The sequence below is a fragment of the Ctenocephalides felis genome, unplaced genomic scaffold (assembly GCF_003426905.1).
Source record: "Ctenocephalides felis isolate EL2017-DRISC unplaced genomic scaffold, ASM342690v1 CF-g0.4_SCAFFOLD_03570, whole genome shotgun sequence".
Classification (NCBI taxonomy): Eukaryota; Metazoa; Arthropoda; class Insecta; order Siphonaptera; family Pulicidae; genus Ctenocephalides; species Ctenocephalides felis.
In genome coordinates this window covers 7,006,951-7,024,592 of record NW_020539724.1, presented here as the reverse complement: position 1 = coordinate 7,024,592, position 17,642 = coordinate 7,006,951, and the positions used below count along the sequence as shown (strand labels likewise).

Genomic DNA, 17,642 nt, shown 5'->3' with positions numbered 1-17,642 from the left:
GACAACATGCCTTACTATATACAAGCGTACTAAGTTATTTTTTACCATGAATAACATCAAGTACTTTATCTACATCAAAATCTTTGATCAATTGTGGATTACAGGGTTTTGGCCTTTTATGATGAACTTTGTCAGCCTCATCAGTCCGTTTTCTTTTAGAATGCTTTTCATCTCTTGAAGAGCTGGTTTCATGTCTAATTCTAAAATAAAAAACTAAACATGTATATATAGTTTTTGATTGGATGTAGTATCTCCATGTGGATATTAAAAGTTAAAAATTTACCTTTCTTTATGATTTGTTTTCTTGGAAGCTGATTTATGATCATCATCTCTGGATCTTTTTGAACTCTCATTGCTCTTCTCTGCTTTTTTTGTTTCCTTTTTTTGTTCATATCTGCCCTTTATAGGACTATCCTCATATAAATTAGCACAAGGTGTCGTCCTGATTTCAATTTTTTCTTGTGAGGAACTATGTTTTGATTCTCCCTGATCTTTTGGTACTGTTGTTTCAAAAAGTATATTTAAAGGAGTTTTTCTTTTCGCTTTTTATGATTGATCTCTTTCTGTTTTGTCTCTGTTGCACTTTTTTGCACTTTTTCTATCAATTTTTTTGATGTTGCTGGTGGAATATCCAAAAGCATGACTAAAGGGGTTATGGTCAAAACTCCTTCATCTCCTACATTTACTCTGAAATTATTAATATCAAAACCATCATTCTTTTCCATCTGGTTATTTTTCCGTAAATTATCATCTTCAAAACATTCTTCATATACAGTATTTTCAAGCACACTGAATTCAAATGAACATTCATCATCGGAACTATCTTCCTTATTATTAGATGAGGCGTCCTCTTTTAATTCCACATCTGCATTTGAATCTTTATTTTTATTTTCTACAGTTTCTTTTTCTGATACTTCTTTATTAATTATTTTTCCATCAATAATTGGTGAAGAGTCAACTGTGATGCTCACATTTTCTGAATTTTTCTGGTCTTCAGGTTTAGACACTACAGGCTCATCCAAAGGCTTTAAATTGTTTTCTTTGATTTTAATAGATTCAACAGTTTCTTGCTTTGGAGTATCATTTTCTACAATCGGAATTTCCTTAGTGTTATCAGAATCATTGGATGTCTTAGTTGATTTTTCATAAATATCTTTCTTCTTTTGAATGTAATCAAGATTACCACATTCAGATTCATCATCACTTATATGTAAGATTGGGAAAGAAGTATCAAGGTTTTCCTCTAATTTGCAATGCTTTTCATTTTTGTTCAAATTATTAGTATCTAAATTAGGGGGTTTATTTTCTGGCAAGCATCTTTTTCTGGGAGAATCTGATTTTCTACGATTTTTATTACTTGAAGTACGTGGATTATCCAATTTAGTTTTGCTTGAAAATTTGCCACCATTATCACGTGTAACATTAATTTTGATTTTTGGCTTTGCAGGAATTGCATTGTTTGCTTTTCTAATGTTACCAAGTTTGGTTTTATTTTTAATAGGCCTAGTATTTTTCAAAGCTAAATCAGCTTTTACTTTATTCAAAATTCTTAATCGTTTTTCATCTAATTCTTGTAATAATTTCTCATTCGCTTTGCTGTAATTTGTTGGAGCAGTAATTTGAGGAGGAGATGTTTGTTTTTCAATAAAATGCTGTATATTTGAGCTTTCATTTTGAGCTTGAGAAGATTTTATTTCTGAAGCCTTTTGTGGTAGCTGGTTATCTTTCTTATTTACTGGAGCTTCAATCTGATTGGATTGAACTTCGCTAGCAATGCTTAAAATGGAATCTTCAGAGCTATTTGAAGTATTTGAAGAGCTGTCACTATCAGAACTAGAACTGCTACTGCTGCTTGAGCTACTATTAGTTGAAATATCCATATCATCACTATCATTGTTCGTTGTATCATGAATCTTTTCATCAGCAGTTTTTGTTGACTCAGGCACTACAGCCGATTCATTATTCACTTTCTGTTTGTGGGTATTCACCTCATTTGATTGATCTGGTTTATAATAAGAATTCAAACCATTCTTCTCATTTGCCTCTTTTTCTTGATCTAAATTCTTAACATCCGGGGTTGAAGATGCTGATGCAGATGGTGTAAGAGGAAAATTAGGTGTTGGTATCCCACATTTTGCTAACGAATTATTATCAGTATTATGTTTTATTTTAGAAATAGGTGTATCTTCTACTTGTGATATATTTACAAATCGTGGTGTTTTGGGAACTAATCCATCTATCAACTTGAAAGGAGTTTCTAATAAATGAATAGCATCACTAGAATTTTGATCAGAATTGATGGGTTTTAATTCACATCTTTGCCTACTGTTATCCATATCTTCATAATTAATAAAACCAGAGGTAGCAGTTTTTGAATTAATTTGATTTGTTGAATTTCCAGTAAGTTGATCTTTATCACTCAGCTTTACTTCTGTTATGTTGTCATTGGTCATAAAAACTGCTGATTCATCTTGAATGTTGATGAAATCAGTATTGTTTTTGGGTATTTCTTCTTTGCTCTTAGTTGTAGATTTTAAGTCTAGTCCCTTGATTATATCAGATCCACGATCATTCAATTGAAAAACATCGTTATTTTTTTCTACGGATTTGATAGTGGTATTTTCTTGCACCTTTTCTATATTTTTAAATAATATATTACTTTCAAACTTATTGTTTTCACCACTAGAATTCTTAATTAGATTTTCCGATTCATGTTTTGCCTCTACTGCAATTTGCTTAATTTCCTGTTTTTCTTCATGATTGCTTTCATTTCCTATTATTGTGTTGTTTGAATGTTTTCAGAATCATTTTTACATTTATTGACAATATTGCTGTTACTAGACTTTTGGTCATCAGTTTCCTGGTTCTTGGTACTTTCAATATCAAGATTACCAGTAATTTTGCAACCAGAATTTTTAGATACATCAGTAGCATACAATTTTTATCATCTTTTATCTCAATATCTTTTCTTCCAAGATCTAAACTGTCATCGATGGTAGGTAAGGATTCTTGTGTAGTTTTTTCAGTTGGAAGATAGTTTTCATTTGATGTAATTGATTTTTTCTTTGTTTTGTCAGACATATCTGTTTTTTTATTAGTTTTTTCTAATTTCTTAGGTGATTTTTGTATATTTTTTTCTGTGCCATTATTCTTTATCTTTTTACTCATTAGCCTTGTGCAGCGAACTGTTGCTGGAGTTTGCAGAACCATTGATCTTAAATCACTGTCCCATTTATTTTTTTGAGTAGTTTGTGGCTTAATATTCTTCTTTTTGAATATTGTAGATTTATATTGATATTTTTCATTGTCTCTAGTATCTTTGTGTGCAGCTTTTACATCTTTATCTTTAGATGTGATTGTAGAATCACTATTCATGCTGAATTTACTAGCAAGCTCTGATTCATTCGATTCACATTCTGATTTTAATGTACTACTTTGTGAGGTTTCTAATGAATGGTCTGCATTTTTTTGTGTTTGTTTACTTCTACCAACAATTAGATCTAATCCTTGCACTGAATCCCAAGCACCATTTAACTTAATTGCTGGTGAACGAGAAATTTTATTACTTTTCAATGAAATGTTTACTTGTTCAGTTTCTTCTGGTTCCTCTAATATAAAAGTGCATTTGCTTTTTGGAGATCGAAATAGAGCAGATCTTATTGGCTCTTTGACATCATTACTTTTTGTAGCTTTTTGGACAGTTTTGGGACTAATCCGTACAAATCCAGATTTAGGAGATGTTGCAGCTTTTCTACTGTAATTCATTTTTGGAGGTGTATTAAAATCGAGAACTCGAACATGAGATTTTGTTCTCCTTGGTGTTGAAAGACTAGTTCTTTGTTTTATTTGCACAGTTGTTAAATCTGGTGTATCTCGCTCAACAACATCAATAGATTTTGATGCACTTATTTCAATTTTCTTATTATCGTCTGTGGAACACTGGGGTACCAATAAATTTTTTGGCACTGCTGGTGCAATAGGCTTCACACTATTTGATTTTATTGTTGATTCAATCTTGTTTTCATCTATAGTAACAGATAATTTTGGTAAACTAACATTTTGTAAAGGGGATTCATTAATAAGGACAATTTCTGTAAATGGTTTAGCATCCACAGTTTGTTTGTGTTGTGATTTGCATTGCTCAAGTTGGGGTAAGATTACCGCCTTAGGCTTTTTTGTTGATTTAGAGGACTTGCTGATATCCAATTGTAGAATTATCCTTTACTGCAGAGGTCACTGAAAATTATTTTATATTCTTATATATTATAAAAATTGGTTTATAATGTAGTATTTCATTCTTTATTGAAGAAAATTGAAATCTAAGTAATAAAAAAATAATAATTTTGAAATTATTCCTTTTTTTAAGAAATTATAGCTTGATTTACTAATTTAAATGTATGTGTGTGTTACTGTATTATTCTAGGTAATAATCATACCTGGTGCAGACTGAGGTAAAACAATAAAGGTTGGAACTGCCATAACATCATTTGATTCATTATTTCCATTATTTTGTATTGGCAAACTCAATGGAGTGTTTATTAAATACACTTTATTTTGATCATCTTCTATAAAATGAAATGGCTTAACAATTTTTTTAAAAACAATATACTCATAAAATAAAATAATAATTACCAGTATTGCCAGTCACAAGATATTGCGGCATATTTGTATTAAGAAACATATTGTTAGTGTTAACAGCAGGCAAAATATAATGAGTATTCATTGAATTTGTACTCTCAAAATTTAAGGTGTTTGCAGGCTTAGTTTGAATGACAGTGCTGTTACAAGTATTAGCAATATTAAAATCAGATAAATTTCTGTGCACTACCTCATTTGATAAGATAACTATTTTGTTATCATTTTTGCTATTGCTAACATTCATTTTCCGTAAAGATCCACTCACATCTGCATCATTTATAGCCATTGCTAGCAAATCAATTGGCTTTGAGGATTTAAGAGGTGTTTTATCGACTTCCATTACTGTACTAGTTGAACTTGAACTTTTTGTGTTATTAGTTATATCCTCATTGTCCACTTTTAATTTACTTCGAAGTCTATTTTTAATTGAATCATCTGTTGTATTTTTGTTATTTTTCTCAGATTCCTGATCATCTTTATTGGTGGACTTACAAGATTCTGTTGCAGTTCTAACTGGACTTGTAGTTGTGTTCAATCTGCAAAGAATATTCATTAGAACATTAAAACGATTTAAAAGCGTAATTATATGATAAAACATTTTTATTCTTTTTCATTAACTAACACTGCTATTTTAGATTTTCCACTTGCATGTTCCGGAGTCGATGTAGTCGGTCTACCTGGACTAGTATCTTCAGAAGAAGTTGAACTTGGAGCCTCTTCAGCCACTTTTACTATAATATTATAACGCACAATATGATTACAAGTAACAAGTGTAAAATAATTTAATGATGTACAACTTACAAACTAAATCATTTAGAAGTTCATCAAAGACGTGATCCTTTTCTGTAGCATTCACAATATCTCTTATCACATTATTTAAATGTGTTTCCAAATCTACAATCTCCATATCACTAATTTTTTCATTAACATTTTCAACAACTTTTGAAGGTGTTTCAGAAGTTTTACTGTTTTTCTCTTCATTCTTAGTCATTGATGATAAATAAAGTTTGTTTATGTTTTCTGCAATTTTTTCATGAATATCTGTACGTTCCAAAATTGTTTCTGTCATTAACTGTAAGAGTTATTAGAAGATTAAAAACAAATCAAAATATATAAAATATTGTTTTTTTTTTGCAAGACATACCGTCATATCAAAACCTTCATTGGTGCAACCTGTTGCTGTTTTTTCTATTTTGGATTTACTATTATTTCTTATAGCTTGTTTTTTAGAATCATTCTTCATTTTTATTCTTCTACATGCATTACCTCTGACAAATGAATCCAAATTACCCATAGTTAAATTACTAATATTTCTATCATTATCATTCCCAATAACTGTTTTATCATTTTTTACAGGAGAAAATGCCAAACTGCATAAGTCTGAGCTCTCATCAGACATAACTGACTCAGGAATATTGGATATAATTGGTATTCCATCCTGAACAATTAATGAAGTATTCGGTAAATTTGGGCCTTCTACAGATTTTAATTTATTTATGTTTTTTGTAGAATGTGAGGGCTTATGTGATTCATTATTAAATTCTTTTATATCTCTGAAAAAATCTACAATTAGAGCAAATTCTCAACACAATATTTGTTTTGTACTGGTACCTTTTTGAAGAAGTGCTCAAAGCAGCAGATTGCTTTTGAAGAATTTCAACAAGTCTTTGTACTTTTTTGGCAATTGTATTAGCATCTCCAAAGAATTTTGACACATCCGAATTTTGCAAGGCACAAACTAAATAATATATTTAATATAGAAAACAATGTATAAATAAATAGAGTATGGGTAATGATAACAGTATCTTACTCGAACACTCAACAGAACTATATTCATCCAGAATATTAGATAGGCCTCTCATTTTCCATTCATATTCGTGAGGTTGTGCCCCTTTTCTTATCATTCCGCGAAGCTCTTTTAAATGTGGAGAGCTTATTAAAAACTCTTTGTACGCTCGATAACATTCTTGTTCTCTCAAATAACCTAAGTCATATTAATAAAACATATCATAAAAAATCGAATGATTACATAGTTTAAATGAAGTACGAATTGTGAAAGGAATAATAAACAAATCAAAAGATGCAATTGAAAACTCACCTAATACTAAACGAGCTTTCTCAGAAGGTAACAAAACCATTTTGAACACTTTAATACACTAATTAACACTTAAAACAATAGTATAAAAAACTAGAAACAAATACATTTTTCATTCGTTCATTGCTAAAACAACTCCCGGGCTTTCATAACAAACATTAAAGTTTTGACGGATAGACAAGAAGTAAACTTAAGAAATGTGAAAAAAGTATCACCAACAAAAAGAAAAAATGCATTAACATTTTAAATATTTACTTCAGAAAGACGGGAGGAAGTAAATAATGATTAATAAGTTTTTCCACAATCCCAATTCTTTAAAAATACTTCACTTAAAAGTTCATCCAAGTCCATCGTCCACCAGTTGTCTTTAGCAACTTTGCTATAACATTACCTGGTTTGATTACCCCACACATTTTTAACTGTTTTTAGTAGGTAAATATTGTTTGTGTGTTATTCTGTAATTTTTTCTGCACGCTTTCTTTCATATCCTGAATAATTATTACTATTTCTTTCGTATCTATTCTAACTTTATTTGATTTTTAAATTCTATTCTCACTTCATTTTGAATTTGACAGTTCTTGTTCTCATATTGACATAATAGACTCTTGCAAGATTATTTCACAACCATTGAATCATTCATTCTTTATTTTAAATAATTATAATATAATCTGAAATAAAAACATATAGAAAATTTACTTTAAAAAGTCTTTATTCTGCAACTTTTCAGAAGTTTAAATCATTTGCTTTATAATGTGTGAAATTGTTTGCAGAATCTGTATGATTCAACAAGAAAACATGATAGATATATTTCAATATAATATGGGTAACGATGCAGCAAATGCTTTTTTAATGCGTTTCTGTAATGTTATGGTAAAAAATTCTAACACTTTATATAATTAGACATATATTAATTGTATTATTTATATATTAGATTGTGCAAGGAGATGGGTTACCTTCCAAAATATGTGTAAAATGTTTACGCTGCTTAAAAACAACATATAAGTTCAAAAAGCAATGTGAACAAACTGATTTTATTTTGAGACAAAAAGTACAGGAACAACATGCCTTGAAACAAGAAAAGGTATAATTCAATATTTTGCCCATTTTGCCTTTTTTTGAACTGATGAATTTATTTTAGGCAGATATCAATTTGGGAATGCATAAGCAGCCAGAATCTAATGAAAATGAAAACAAATCAATTTATCAAAATTCATGTGATAATTTTTACCCAACATATACACAAACAAACCCAGAACAAACACCAATACAACAAAATGAAGAAAGTATTAAAGTAATAGCTAATATAATTAAAGAACCTAATCTTAAAAAAACTAAAGCTAGAAAAAATGCTACCTGCCCAGTTTGTTACCAAAAATTTGTGTGTTATGAAGATTACCAAGTTCATGTTCAAAAACATAACGGAGATATAGAAAAGCCTTATAAATGTAAAGCTTGTGGAAAAAGTTATTTATGTGCTTCACTATTAAATAGACATTTATTCACACATACCAATACAAAGTTATATGAATGTTCTGTGTGCAAAAAGGATTTAATAATTCTGCTCACTTGAAATCACATATGTATGTTCACACAGGCGAAAAGCCATTTAGTTGCAATGTTTGTGACAAAGGCTTTAATCAGATGCCTCATTTGAAACGACATATGGCATCACATCATAATATTTAGATTAATTTATTCATATTATTTATTAATGTAGACAAGAAAACATTTTTGTTGTAGGTGTAATTTTTATATGTAATGCAGTTCAGCAGAAAATACAATTTAATTTCATATTCTTGTTATTATTGACCTATAATTATATAAAAATTGAACAATTATTAAAAAACAGCTTGGCAATCGTCGTGCAAAAACTAATTCAAGCCAGTTCCTTGAATTATTTTTACGGTATATTAATATATATTATGTGTATTTGAAATATGGGAAGAAAATTCTTCACACAGATGTGTTCACACAGATGGCAATGGTAGTACACTTAATTCAAATGACATTTTGTTGAGGTTAGTTATGAAAATTGTATTATTTAACTAAAAAATTAGTAATTACAAGCGTATCATATAAAAATGATATTTCATAAGATATACATTGACTTTTTCCTTTGCATTTAGATATTATTGACATAAGATGATATAAGGATCCATAAATGCTTACCTGCACAACGGCCTAAGACATCAGATTTCTTACCAACAGGAATAATTTCTTCATTTTCATTTGTAAAGCTTTTTCCCCAGCTAAAGAAAAATCGCAATGGGCAACTGGCAATTAGAAGTTATGAAAATGGCTGTATACCTCTCATTTCCAGTAGCATGTTTCCATTATTTCAATCAACCTGCACTTTTTGAAGAATGGGTCACTCATGTAAAGAGAGAAATGTACCCTCCAGAAAACGCGAGCCATCGGGAACAAATTGAAAAAATTAAGAATGTTATGCAAGAAAGATATGAGCAACAAATGTTGGAAAACCTGAAAGCCGAAAAAAAAATGCAATAAAGTCAAAGAAAATCAACTAACTCAATATTGAATATATGTACATATTAGTATATAGTTATGTATTTAATGTTTATTATTACATGAACATTTAAATCAAATGTATTTGTAAAATAAATGCTGCTTGTATTATAATTGTGCCAATGTATTATTATATAGTCCAAAAATGTGATAGTAAAAAAATATATATTAAAATTATACATAGATTATCTTATAAACATAATATTTACAATAATTAAATGAACCTACATTAGTACAAGTCAATTTAGCTATAAGCTAATTACAAATATGGAATAATCTAACTTCAAAATTAATGATCTACGTCCCTGCAATGTGCAAACATATTTTGAAAAGGTCCCCAAAAAACGAATGCGATAATCCTTCGCATGGAAGGGACACTATATGCTAATACAGATTTTTAGAGATTTACAGACCGATATATATGTTTGCATGCTACAGAAACAATCATTAAAATTATATTATTGCCAAATGTAAAAATGATCCTGTATTGTATTAGCTAAAAGCTTGGATATAGAAATAATATCAATCCATAACCAAAGGCTTCTCAACAATTAATAAGTTGCACAGTTATATATGTGCATAGTATAATGTTCCCAGTAAGGTCATATGTATTCTAAAACACATAGATTAATATAACTCACTTATAATACACATATATACATAAATATAACAATAACTATATAACATTGTCACTTTTTAATATTTCCTAAAATAAAAATGAAGACATACAAATACAAGTTAAAATCAATTTTGTCAAATTGCCTACACTAAAGTGTTTAATGCACTTCATTTTGATTAAGTTTCAGGTACACTTTTTTTCACTTTTTTCATATAAATTTCTGTACCTTATATAAGTACCTATTCCGGTGTTCCTTTAAATAAATACAAAATTTGAGGAACTGATATATAAATTAAGAAATAATCATGATCAAGGTTACAGCTCAGCAAGTAACTTGATGTCAAGTTGTTCTTGTTGATTTTGCTGGAGGCCCCCTATCTGCAGATAACGCCCTTTCTCTTTTCTTACTGTTTTCGGTGTAATTATCTACAGCTTCCTTAGGTATTTTAATTTTCAATCCTTGGACGGGCCTCTGGTCTAAGTTCCCAGAATCTCTTGGTAAACTTTTTATTTTTTCCTTAGGAATTTTAATTTTTATACTTGGTTCAACAGGCATATCTATTTTGTCCTTTGGTATTGTGATTTTAATTGGAACAGGCTGAGCAGGATTCATCTCTATTGCTTGTCTATCTTTTGATCGCTCTTTATCCTTTTTATGTTTCTTTCGTTCTTCTTTTGTTTTATCTTTGTGTTTGTGTTTATCTTTTTTCTTTTTCTTTTCCGATTTATGTTTGAAATCATCATTTATTACAGGACTGAGGTTCTAGTGTACTTGGTACATTTGGTACTGACGTTGGAGCTATTGATTGAATTAATTGTAAAGAGTTTGCATTATTTGAATTGGAATTATCTAAACCAAGTAAACTCTCTTTTAATAAACTGCTTATTAGATCTGGATTTGTTTCTATGCCATTAGCAGATGAAATTTCTGGTAACGATGACTTAGCAATATTACTAGTTGAATGTAGTAATTCATTATTTTGTGGACTAAGTTTACTTCTGAAGAAATCACCATAATCAGATGTATCTTCAAGTTTTTTAACAAGAGGCACTAACTCTGGATCTAAACCACTATTAGTCCTTGTCCGATTTCTTGATCCAGAATTAGATTTTTTCAGTGGTGAAATGAATGGTGAAATTGGTCTTGGAATGTTTGGATTATTGCCAACTGTTGGTATAACTGGTGTATCTGTTAGACGCATTGCGCTATTTTTTAGGCGTTTCTATTTTACGACCATTCGGGCTTGTGGGTTTCTTACTGTTTGGAGTTCTTGCTTCTGTTTTAGATTTCTTATAAAAACTAGTATCTTTGTTATCTGGACTAAATATTGATGGTTTAGGTGGTGTCTTAATCACTTCACTTTTAGGTGTTTCTTCTAATATGGGTAAATTATTAATCGCTGGTTTCATTTCAGGCTTCATTAACAATTTGTTATTATTAGGTAATCCATGTTTATTCACAGCCGGTAAATTGTTCTGGTTTTTATATTCATGATAATTAGGAGGTGGTTTTTGAGGAATGCTTTGTTGCATGGCATATTCATTCATATTACTCTTACTCGTCATATTATTGAATTCTCTTTTCTTCATATCCATTGACATCTGAGGGTTAGGTTTGAGTTTCATATCTTTATCACTTTTATAGGGATCAATCCTAGGTACTGCGCCACTAGTTCTTTGATCTGTACTAATCATCCTGTTTTGATAGTTTTCGGGCACTTCTTTGCTTCTATCTGTATATGCATTATGTTGCGGATACATTTCAGGTTTATGACGATTATGAGTATTTTTATTAGGTATCGCTTCAGGAGGAAGCCTAGGCCTATTGACATTTTGCATTTTGTTATAATCTAATTGATGTTTCATTTTTTCATCAATTTTCTTATGGGCATCTCTAGGAACTTGTGCCATGTTAGGATTTTGAGAATTATAATGAGGTTGGCTGATGGAACTGTGGTGATTTGGATGATTTGGATGTTGTTGCGAGTAGGAAGACGTTTGGGCCAAATGTGGCACTGAAGGCATTTTATGCTGGCCATGTTGTCTATGCTGACTCGCACTAGCATGACTTGAGGATTGTGAACTATGACCAGGGTGCCCACTGCTGTGCATGTTTCTGCTGGATGAAGTATGTTGCCTATGGTGGGCCTCTTCTTGAGCTGCCAGCGCCTTCCTACTATCTCTCTCTTGGCTGCTTGATTTTGTATCGAAATAATGGAGAAATTCTAATGTTAGTCGATCTAACAACTCAGTTGTCACAGATGTATCAACATATTCAAACCAATGCTTTCCTTCTTTAGATTGTGGTATTTGCCAATTGGACCACTTACAAGCAACATGAATGCAGAAACATGCGACCACAGTAGGTTTATATTGTAAACACATTGTTGTTTTATGCAAAGTATTAGAAGCCATGAAATAGGATGACTGTGCCAGATCTTTGGAAGCACGTACTAAATTACATGTTTTAACAACATGTGTATGAGGATGATCAATGGGCAGAAACATGCGACCACAGTAGGTTTATATTGTAAACACATTGTTGTTTTATGCAAAGTATTAGAAGCCATGAAATAGGATGACTGTGCCAGATCTTTGGAAGCACGTACTAAATTACATGTTTTAACAACATGTGTATGAGGATGATCAATGGCTACATCAAATCCTAAGGTTTGCAACAAAATATTTTCATTAAAAATTAGGTCTTGAGTTTGTTCAAGAAAATGCTCTGAACTAACATCTATCCTACCACTCTTGGGATACAAACAATTGTGACCAGCTTCAATAACACTTTGTAGTTTACGAGGTTGTTCCTCTACTTTTGCTGCTAAAAATAAACTAGCTGCAGCTATATGATTTCTGTGAAAATGTGTGAATGAGTGAAAGGCATAAAATCTGTGCATATACACAATAGCAGTATTGATACACAATTGAGACACCATTAAAGCTTGGCCCATATTTTGAATTAGGTCAGCAGCTTGCTGTCTGTATTTTGATTCTTGTTGTGGATCTATCCCGCATCTTCTGCTTGGCGAATCTGATAATTGTTCCTTGGTAAAATACCATTTTTCTTCCGCCATTTAATTTTGCGTCAGACTGTGTTCTAGTTTTGTTTTGTTCTTTTATTAATATTGCCTTACATTTATTGGTATTACTTTATGATGATATCTATTTGATCTCCAGACTTTCTAGAAAGGCTAAAATTAAAGAAAACATTCCGAGTTTGTAGAAAACTGTGATAAGTCATTAAGCAATGCCAATTCATTGATATTCGTATTGAGGTTATGTGGACCATGTTGAAAATCCAAAATTACGGATAAATACTGAAAATTAGAATAGCAAAGCATCTACTACTTACGGGTTATAGTTCCAGCAATGAAATTACGCTAAAATAAACACTAAATTTATCAATAAATACACAAAAACCTTGTTTTTATGATTTCGTAATATTTTCAGTTTTAGCATATTTCACATTTTACGTGTTGGCGTCAGGTACAACCTTATACCTAACTTCACTCGTTCTGGTTCCACAATGTTGTCAGAGCGGTATAGGCGCGAAATTCAAACGGACTAAACAAATCGTATATGTTACAATCACAAAACTATTAATATTTATGTTAATGACAAATGAAAATGTATTTAATGAGTATGTAAGCTATATAAAAAAAATCGTTCATAGAAAGAGAAGCTATAAATAATAATAATAAGTATGAGTTTCTTGCAATTTAATTGCAGGAATATTATTAATGTAGATCTTAGTATTTAATCGATATTTAATGAGTATTTTATTAATTAGTATTTATCAATTTATATCTGAGTATTATTAATGTGTATCTTAGATAAATATTGTAAGTTTACAGATATAACATTATTGTTTATGAAAAATAAAGCATATTCAACAATGAATGCTTTTCTGAGTAAAACTTAGACACACATTTAACATAAGCTTCATCATCGTAACAATACTAATTTACTTGAATCTTTTCTTATAAAGTAAGGAAAAATGATAATTTGATAAAGAATTTATGTAAAATTACTTAATCCACAAATCAAATGCTTGAACATCATTATGTAAAGCCTACTAAAGTATTTGTATCATCCATAGTTTGTTTTCCACTGCATAACACAACTGTTATTTTCTTGGATTATTCTATGTATTCTATTCTAATGAACTATATAAATTTCTTATTATTGTGTTATTTAAATTTCTTTTATTTTGAATGTTAAAATAACATTCCAATTAACAAAACTTATTAAAATTTTATTATTAAAAATCAAATTAAATTACTTAAATATTTATTTATATAAGTTATTACAAATGTATACTCATAAGTAATTAGCAAAATCACAATGTTTTAAATATATTTTATTTATTGATAATAATATAATAATATAATAATTCAATATAAGGCAGCTAGGCCATATATAATCATGTATAAATCAATATATTAATTTTATTTATTTTAATTATTTATTTACATATATACATTATTTTCATATCTCAGTCAGACAGAGGTGCCTGGTATGAGAGATTATGAAAAACAGTTTTCATATTTTATATATACATTTCATTTGACAATTTCATTAATATAATATCTATTATAATTAAAATATCTTTATATATAACTTCTTCTTTATATATACATTTATATATCCATTTTCCATAAAAATTAAGCAGCTTATTCATATATAATGATGGAAAAACCAGTATATAAATTCGTGGATAGCTTTTCGATCTTTCGATGTCGGCTCTTCCTATCCATGGTTTCAATCAGATCAGATTCAACTTGACGTTAGTTCCTCACGAACTGGGAACAATTTTGCATAGAGGCGCTGCATGCAATCACCTCTATGAATCTATAAATCTTATTGGATTCCTTTTTCCGCAAGAACTGTCAAACGTTTGACGTTAGTTCCTCGCGAACTGGGAACGATTTTACATAGAGGCGCTGCAGGCAATCACCGTAGGAGCTCAGAAATCTTATTGGATTCCTTTATACGCTTTTATATGAATTCAACTTGATGTTAGTTCCTCACGAACTGGGAACAATTTGGCATAGAGGCGCTGCATGTGCCAGACTTGCAAATATGGCGGGATATTTGAATGCGCTTTCAAACTCCGGGAAAGGTTTTGATGAAAAATTTGCATTTATATATCTAATATTAATATATACATTTGTATATATGATTTCCATAGGAACTGAAATGGGTTGAATAACAATTAAAATACATTTATTCTTTTCACATTCATTTAAATTATTCAAAGACTTTTGTAAAAATATTTTGAATTACATATTACAAAGTAGGTATAATTATATCACAATTTATTAGATAAATATACTTAAATTATTATAATTGTATATCATAGATAAATATTACAAGTTTATATATATAGCATTATTGTTTATAAGGAATGATCATGTTAACTTTATCTAATTAGTTAATACATTGTACATTTAATGCAATACAATTTTATATAGAGTTCTCAAATCGTAAGGATAAACTTACAGAAACATATTAATATTAATTTTAAATTGTATAAAATTACTTAAAAGAATAATAGATTTATATACAAAAGAAACTGTTCAGCTATTTTAAATATAGTTTTTTTTTCAAAAATAGTATTTTAAGACCTTGGTCTATCACAGATAAGCTACACAATGATTATTTATCGAAATCATTTTTTAGTTATGCTTATTTCATTCTCATTCATAATCAGTCTTATTTAAACAAGACAAATATTTACTACAATTTATATCGAATGATTTGAATTTCATATGAACTTAATATATTCTTTATATATTAAAATAAACTAGCTACATTAATGATCAAGTTTATAATATGAGTGAATAATATGATTTCTACTCAGCAGAAAATTTTAATAAGCGATTTCAATGAGACCAATATGATTCAATCGATCATATATAATATAATAATTACAGTCTTCTTTAATCTTTTCTTCGATGTAAGTTCTAATAAATATCAGGTATGGCCGTATTTCTAAATACTAAGTGAAGGCCTTTTTTTCCTGTCGCCTTTGCTGTTTTTTCCAAAAATATTGCCTAGGACCTGTGAAAATAAATTGACAGCCATAGCTTTAATACAGTCGGATACAAACTAGTTGTACATAAATGATAATGCATGTTAACAATTTTAATATTAATAAAATAAATAATTTTTTTCTTCTTTCTTTATTAGAATATTATTAATTTAATTGTTATTCATAAATATTTTAAACTTTTTTCTAATAGATCATATAAAAAAGACATTCCATATCTTGAACATGTAAAACATTCATAATCTTTTTTTTATTTTTTTAATTTTAATAAGTATTACAACTGTTAAATTATTAACATCTAGCTATATTAATGAATAATAACATAAATTTAAATAAATAAAAGTGCAAAGGATAAAATTTACATAAAAACAATATCCGTAATATGATTTGATATAAAATATAAGCAAATAATAATAAAAATAAAATTAATAAATAATATATATAAAATTTCTGAATAATAAAATAATACTAGAAAAATAATAAAATATAAAAAAATAACAATAATAGAAATAGTAAGATAATAATAATAATAATAATAATAATAATAATGTTAGCGTTTACAAATTTATGAGATCATTGAATCACATTCATAAATAATTTCATTTTGAAATTTGCCAATATAGATAGTGCATATTTGCAGTATTACATTTGGGGAATTTTTTGAGATTTCTTTAAATATCTCTATAAGTGAACTTATTCGCTTATTACTAGATCTTATTCGCTTAATTTAACATTGAAAATATTTATTTATAAGAAAGAATGTGGTCAAGTTCAAAGTGCTGTCATATATGAAGAGATTTGATACTATGGCGAGAGCAGCAAGGACTTTGAGGCGGCCGTACTCTCAAACTATCAATTTTTCAAAAAAACGGTTTTCTAAAGAATTGTAGAAAATTTTATCTAGTTTAATTCGTACATAGATACTTTTATCGTAGAATCTGCCAGAAAGGAGATATTTTAAAAAAGCTGTTATTTGACGCCATTTTTCTAATATGGCGGCAACTTGCCGTTCAAATTTGAGGTGGCAAAGTTGATTTTCGTAAAGAGCACCTCGAAATCTATAAGATTACCAATTTTCAGAATTCCCGGAGTACTGTACCGGCAAAACGACCAAATGACTACACTAATAAACTGTGGTGTAAAAAACATAATAATTTTTAACTACTTGGTAAATATCAGTATAGGTTATTAAAAAATTGGAACTTTTGAATTGTAAGCATAAGTACGTCTGTCGGTTTGAAGGACAACGTCTGTCGGGATCTAGTATTTTATAAGAAGATACCTTGCTGACGCTGTTAACTCCAAGTTTGCGCCTGATGGGCAGAGCTCTTAGCAGCTGGACCGATCTGGCCTCTCGCAGCAGCGACTGAAAGGCGAGAGAGACTCCGGCGAAGTTCTCGGCGGCGCTCACCTCGTAGAACTGGCAGCCGTAGCGCAGCGAAAGCTCGTGGCCATCGTCTACGCAGATTTGCCTAGATAATAGAATTATGTGAATCATACAGGTAATTTATCCAAACATTATAATAAACTAATTATACAAATTAGAGATGGGCTTATCATATCCGAAGCCGAATCGGTCAGGATTTGACTCCGCTTCAGGGAGGAGTTATATCCACTTTACAACTCCACAACTCCAACAACTTTGAAACATAATACTTGATACAAATGTGTTCTCTAGTGTGTTGTTAACATATCTAAGAATTTAT

At 29.6% G+C, this 17,642-nt stretch overlaps 6 protein-coding genes across 10 annotated transcripts in view; 2 read left to right on the top strand and 4 right to left on the bottom strand.

Moving 5' to 3' along the window:
• Positions 1-49: 49 nt before the first annotated feature.
• On the bottom strand, positions 50-4,138 carry LOC113383162 (dentin sialophosphoprotein-like). The gene is made up of 4 exons (XM_026621409.1): positions 4,114-4,138; positions 3,165-4,025; positions 284-2,773; positions 50-200 (listed from the first exon to the last, which is right to left on the bottom strand). Exons 1-3 carry the CDS (start codon positions 4,136-4,138, stop codon positions 522-524), a joined length of 3,138 nt encoding a protein of 1,045 aa, XP_026477194.1. The 3' UTR covers positions 50-200; positions 284-521.
• On the bottom strand, positions 4,118-6,874 carry LOC113383354 (protein NPAT-like). Of its 2 annotated transcripts, none has more exons than XM_026621625.1 (9): positions 6,737-6,874; positions 6,449-6,622; positions 6,250-6,376; positions 5,783-6,191; positions 5,440-5,710; positions 5,261-5,369; positions 4,633-5,174; positions 4,437-4,565; positions 4,118-4,236 (listed from the first exon to the last, which is right to left on the bottom strand). In XM_026621625.1, the coding sequence occupies exons 1-9, from the start codon at positions 6,774-6,776 to the stop codon at positions 4,184-4,186; spliced, it is 1,854 nt and encodes a 617-aa protein (XP_026477410.1). In that variant the 5' UTR covers positions 6,777-6,874; the 3' UTR covers positions 4,118-4,183. The 2 variants fall into 2 exon arrangements, with proteins under 2 accessions (XP_026477410.1, XP_026477411.1); XM_026621626.1 differs by having other exon boundaries at positions 4,437-4,562.
• A 156-nt stretch (positions 6,875-7,030) lies between these two features.
• LOC113383353 (zinc finger protein 267-like) lies at positions 7,031-8,475 on the top strand. Of its 3 annotated transcripts, none has more exons than XR_003367753.1 (3): positions 7,031-7,161; positions 7,665-7,814; positions 7,872-8,016. XR_003367753.1 is itself a non-coding variant. In XM_026621623.1 (3 exons), the coding sequence occupies exons 1-3, from the start codon at positions 7,484-7,486 to the stop codon at positions 8,301-8,303; spliced, it is 702 nt and encodes a 233-aa protein (XP_026477408.1). In that variant the 5' UTR covers positions 7,469-7,483; the 3' UTR covers positions 8,304-8,475. The 3 variants fall into 3 exon arrangements, 1 of the variants encoding a protein (XP_026477408.1); XR_003367752.1 differs by having other exon boundaries at positions 7,031-7,165; XM_026621623.1 differs by lacking the exon at positions 7,031-7,161 and adding an exon at positions 7,469-7,603 and having other exon boundaries at positions 7,872-8,475.
• Positions 8,476-8,704: 229 nt separating this feature from the next.
• On the top strand, positions 8,705-9,276 carry LOC113383350 (protein PET100 homolog, mitochondrial). Of its 2 annotated transcripts, none has more exons than XM_026621621.1 (2): positions 8,705-8,751; positions 8,971-9,276. In XM_026621621.1, the coding sequence occupies exon 2, from the start codon at positions 8,999-9,001 to the stop codon at positions 9,239-9,241; it is 243 nt and encodes an 80-aa protein (XP_026477406.1). In that variant the 5' UTR covers positions 8,705-8,751; positions 8,971-8,998; the 3' UTR covers positions 9,242-9,276. The 2 variants fall into 2 exon arrangements, with proteins under 2 accessions (XP_026477406.1, XP_026477405.1); XM_026621620.1 differs by having other exon boundaries at positions 8,714-8,751; positions 8,860-9,275.
• An 856-nt stretch (positions 9,277-10,132) lies between these two features.
• Positions 10,133-13,371, bottom strand: LOC113383352 (cyclin-T). Its single transcript, XM_026621622.1, is given in 5 exon segments — positions 10,133-10,637; positions 10,639-11,086; positions 11,088-12,355; positions 12,511-13,075; positions 13,237-13,371. Coding segments are annotated over 4 exon segments (2,583 nt in total). The 5' UTR covers positions 12,959-13,075; positions 13,237-13,371; the 3' UTR covers positions 10,133-10,218.
• A 2,448-nt stretch (positions 13,372-15,819) lies between these two features.
• Positions 15,820-17,642, bottom strand: part of LOC113382833 (ras-related and estrogen-regulated growth inhibitor-like) — a 163,019-nt gene continuing 161,196 nt past the window's right edge. Inside the window, exons 6-7 of the mRNA XM_026621077.1 lie at positions 17,219-17,408; positions 15,820-15,947 (exon numbers count right to left, since the gene is read on the bottom strand). Coding sequence (XP_026476862.1) covers positions 15,879-15,947; positions 17,219-17,408 — 259 coding nt within the window. The 3' untranslated portion in view covers positions 15,820-15,878. The remainder of the gene's footprint in view (positions 15,948-17,218; positions 17,409-17,642) is intronic.

What these genes read in the sequence shown, in the direction of transcription:
- LOC113383162 (XM_026621409.1), bottom strand. Translation starts at nt 4,138, where the DNA reads ATGCAAATCACAACACAAACAAACT. An exon ending in AATCACAACACAAACAAACT is followed by an intron (nt 4,026 to 4,113) that starts GTGGATGCTAAA and finishes CTGTTACTATAG; the next exon opens with ATGAAAACAAGATTGAATCA. An exon ending in TCGCTGCACAAGGCTAATGA is followed by an intron (nt 2,774 to 3,164) that starts GTAAAAAGATAA and finishes ACACAATAATAG; the next exon opens with GAAATGAAAGCAATCATGAA.
- LOC113383350 (XM_026621621.1), top strand. Translation starts at nt 8,999, where the DNA reads ATGGGCAACTGGCAATTAGAAGTTATGAAAATGGCTGTATACCTCTCA.
- LOC113383353 (XM_026621623.1), top strand. Translation starts at nt 7,484, where the DNA reads ATGTGTGAAATTGTTTGCAGAATCTGTATGATTCAACAAGAAAACATG. An exon ending in TGCGTTTCTGTAATGTTATG is followed by an intron (nt 7,604 to 7,664) that starts GTAAAAAATTCT and finishes TTTATATATTAG; the next exon opens with ATTGTGCAAGGAGATGGGTT. An exon ending in ATGCCTTGAAACAAGAAAAG is followed by an intron (nt 7,815 to 7,871) that starts GTATAATTCAAT and finishes AATTTATTTTAG; the next exon opens with GCAGATATCAATTTGGGAAT.
- LOC113383354 (XM_026621625.1), bottom strand. Translation starts at nt 6,776, where the DNA reads ATGGTTTTGTTACCTTCTGAGAAAGCTCGTTTAGTATTAG. An exon ending in ATGAAGGTTTTGATATGACG is followed by an intron (nt 5,711 to 5,782) that starts GTATGTCTTGCA and finishes TAACTCTTACAG; the next exon opens with TTAATGACAGAAACAATTTT. An exon ending in TTTACCTCAGTCTGCACCAG is followed by an intron (nt 4,237 to 4,436) that starts GTATGATTATTA and finishes AATAATTTTCAG; the next exon opens with TGACCTCTGCAGTAAAGGAT.